Source organism: Mytilus edulis, chromosome 11, assembly GCF_963676685.1.
Source record: "Mytilus edulis chromosome 11, xbMytEdul2.2, whole genome shotgun sequence".
Taxonomy (NCBI): domain Eukaryota; kingdom Metazoa; phylum Mollusca; class Bivalvia; order Mytilida; family Mytilidae; genus Mytilus; species Mytilus edulis.
In genome coordinates this window covers 44,075,297-44,078,610 of record NC_092354.1, presented here as the reverse complement: position 1 = coordinate 44,078,610, position 3,314 = coordinate 44,075,297, and the positions used below count along the sequence as shown (strand labels likewise).

At 34.4% G+C, this 3,314-nt stretch overlaps 1 protein-coding gene across 1 annotated transcript; it reads right to left on the bottom strand.

The window, feature by feature from the left end:
* Positions 1-971: 971 nt before the first annotated feature.
* On the bottom strand, positions 972-1,961 carry LOC139494286 (uncharacterized). The gene has a single exon (XM_071282454.1). It carries the CDS (start codon positions 1,959-1,961, stop codon positions 972-974), a length of 990 nt encoding a protein of 329 aa, XP_071138555.1.
* Between the last annotated feature and the right edge of the window lie 1,353 nt (positions 1,962-3,314).

The following is a 3,314-nucleotide window of genomic DNA, read 5'->3' as shown; positions in this document are numbered from 1 at the left end:
TTATGAACATCTGACAATAACTTACTTGTATCTAAAACTTCAAAGTCCTTAAACGTTTTCAAAAGTTCAGGAGTGCTTATACAATAATCAACTACACTGGCATTACGACAAGTAAATCGCCCGATATTTTGATCCCTTCCCAATCTTCCATTTCGTATAAAAAACCCGTTGCCTTTGCAAAAATTTAACAGCATATTGCCATATCTATTTTTTCCATTATCCATATTTTCCCTCTTCGTGGGAATAGACAGAGCTTCTAGAGCATTAATAGGGTTTTCGATAAAGTCAGACAAGTTATTATCACCATGTTCATCTTCATTTATAATTACAAAATCATCATCACAACCTGTCCTGGCATTAAAATCCCCTAAGAGGCATATGTAATTTGAAATGTTCGAAAAGCGTAGAAATTCTTGTTCAATCTCATTAACAGCTTCATCTAAGGAATACCTAGTATATTCCGGAGGTATGTAAACGACTCCAAAAACAACGGGTTTATCTAAATTAAATGCTTTACCGTTAACTTGAAACCACATTACATATTTACATTCTGTGTCTATTATTTCTATCATTGTCTTCAAATGTTCTTTGTAGCCAACTGTAATACCACCCGATCTCGTTTTGGTAACTTTTTTCCTGTTTTTCATTTTGAATTCATAACCGGGAAGATTTATCACATCAATGTCATCGGTTTTAGTTTCTACAAGACATACTATTTCATGATTATCTATAATGTCTTTAAATTCTGGATAATTCACGCGAGACTTTATTCCACAGCAGTTCAGGCATAAAATGTTTAGATCACTACCAGCTGAAATTTTTTTTCTAAGACTGTTACATGTATCGCTACTGGTTGAAGTCGAAGCATTATAAATGTCTGAATTCGGGAGTGAGAATATATTACTGCTTTTAAAATCATTTTCAATATTCGTTTTTGTATGTTGTCTAGCTGGTTGTTCTCCGTGGCCACTCTAATATTGGTTTGGTTGTGTGTTGTTCGTATGTGTTGATGGAGAAGGTATGGAATCTCTGTTTCTGAGATTTCTTCTTATAGGGCTGTTATCTGACTCAGTCCTAGCTCGTTTTGATCTCGGTGGGATTGGCGGGCTCTGGTTGGTTGCCTCAATTTTCTGTTGTGTCATTTTTGCCGGTGTTTGAGAATGTGTCTTTATTTTCTCTTCCATGTATAATTTCCCGTTTATAAATAGTTTATCCCGTACCAGGCTTGCCATTTTGCCGTCCTGTTTGGCTTTCTTTAAGATAGGATAAAGCTTTTTCCGCGCTTGTTCAATTTCAAACGGAAACTGCTCTTTAATCCCAAAAGGTTTTCCTCTAAGGTGGTAAGCACTAGAAAGCACCATCTCTAAATCTTTTCTGAACAAAAACCTTGCAACTATTGGCCTCGTTCCATTAAAGCCCTGTTTTCCAAACCGATGGGCATTTCCGAACTCTATTCGATGGTTTATTTTAAGTTCGTTTTGTAAGAAATTTCTAAGTTTTTCTTCAACATGCTCATCCTTCTGGTATTGTAGACCAGAAAATATCAGATTATTTTTCATAGAGCGACACTTTAAATCTATCAAACTTTCTTCCATTTTTTGAATAACGTTAGATTGATCAGTGACTTTTGCGGTGTTTGATTTTTTCACTTCCGATCCTATTTTTTCCATTTCCAATTTCAGCTCTTGAATTTCCTGTTTATTCCCGGTACATTGATTGATAAAGTCATCCACCACTGTGCTTAAACCTACAAAACTGTTCTCAGTCTGTTCGTTTCTTTCATTTATAGTTTTGACCGCGTTCTCTATTTCTTCTAGCTTGAAGGTAATTCGTTCTATTTGGTCAAATTTCCTCTCAATTTTACCCATTCTTTCCTCCATTTTTGTAAGTGTCTTTAATATTTCTACAAGAACGGTAGGTTCTGCAATTGTAGCTTCTTCATTTGAGCTATCGGAATTCATTATTTTGTTTCCAATTTAGGAAATAAGAAAAAAAAAAAAGTTGGCCGTAGTTAGGCTACCATTTTGTTGAACAATAGCGTTACTAAGTGGAACAATCGAGTTCCCCTTTATGACGACGTTATTCGTTGCGTTGTTTTTTCCAACAGTCTAGGCTGAATGAATATTATAAAAATTATGGCTTTGGTGCGGTGTTTGACTGGACCAGTCTTACCTTTTAGCTCAGAATGAAATGCTGGTTAAATTTACATAGTTTTTTCATATGATACTCTCCTTCATACATGTAAGACTTGGATTTTTAACGAGAGCAAATTTCCGTACAGCCTTTTCACAACACATCCGGGTCTTGTCTCAAACATGTTTTAAGTGATCTAATTGTCTGTTTGCCAATCCCCGCAATTGACAATGAGAATAGGGCTCTCATATTTAAAACTGAAACTAATTTTGCATTAAAAAATGAATGAAAAACAAACGGCCTTTTTTGCATTAAAAAATGAACGAAAAACAAATATGTAACACATCAACAAACTACAACCACTGAATTACAGGCTCCTGACTTGGGACAGGCACATTCATAAATAATGTGGCGGGTTTAAACCTGTAAGCAGGATCCCAACCCTCCCCCTAACATGGGACAGTGGTATAACAGGTTGTTCTGGCCTGAAAATTGAACCCTCAGCCATTAAATTGCATCATTAAGTTAATTGAGTGAGGTGGTAAAGATTTCATTGCAATTTGATTAGGATTTAGGAGAACAGGACACTTATGTGTTCAGCAGTATGTAGATATTACAAAACACATGTCGTGTCATGATGTGCAGGTATAATTAAACAATATTTGTTGAATTGGTTTCTATCCTTGAAAACATATTTACCAATGATGCTAAATTTTTGCCATTAACTGATGCAGTGCCTTTTTGAATGGTCATTGGCAGGTCATCCATAATTCCACACATACCACTTGTTATTCGTTGAGTGATTTTGGTCTGTAAGTATTAATATTGAATAAATAATAAAACAGAGTTCTACTTGCTTGTATTTGAAATATCCAAGTGCAATATCTTAAAATAACCAAAAAAACTATTTTTTGTTGTTCTTTAAAACTTTTACCAATATCTTAGAGAAATGAAGACTTTAGAGCAAATACAATGCGATTTTCCAATATAGTCAATATTCCTAAGGGGAATAACTTTTATAAAAATATTTGATACACACTGATTTTTGCAATTGTTCAGAGACATAGCTTCAACTTAGATATAAATTTGTTAAAATCTGGCAAACATTGTACACATGAGAGTGCTAACAATGCTTTTTCCCATATCAATGTTTTTTATTGATCTGTATAATAAAAATAATG

Bases quoted from the DNA above. Each gene is read 5' to 3' on its own strand.
- LOC139494286 (XM_071282454.1), bottom strand. From the start codon at position 1,961: ATGAATTCCGATAGCTCAAATGAAGAAGCTACAATTGCAGAACCTACC.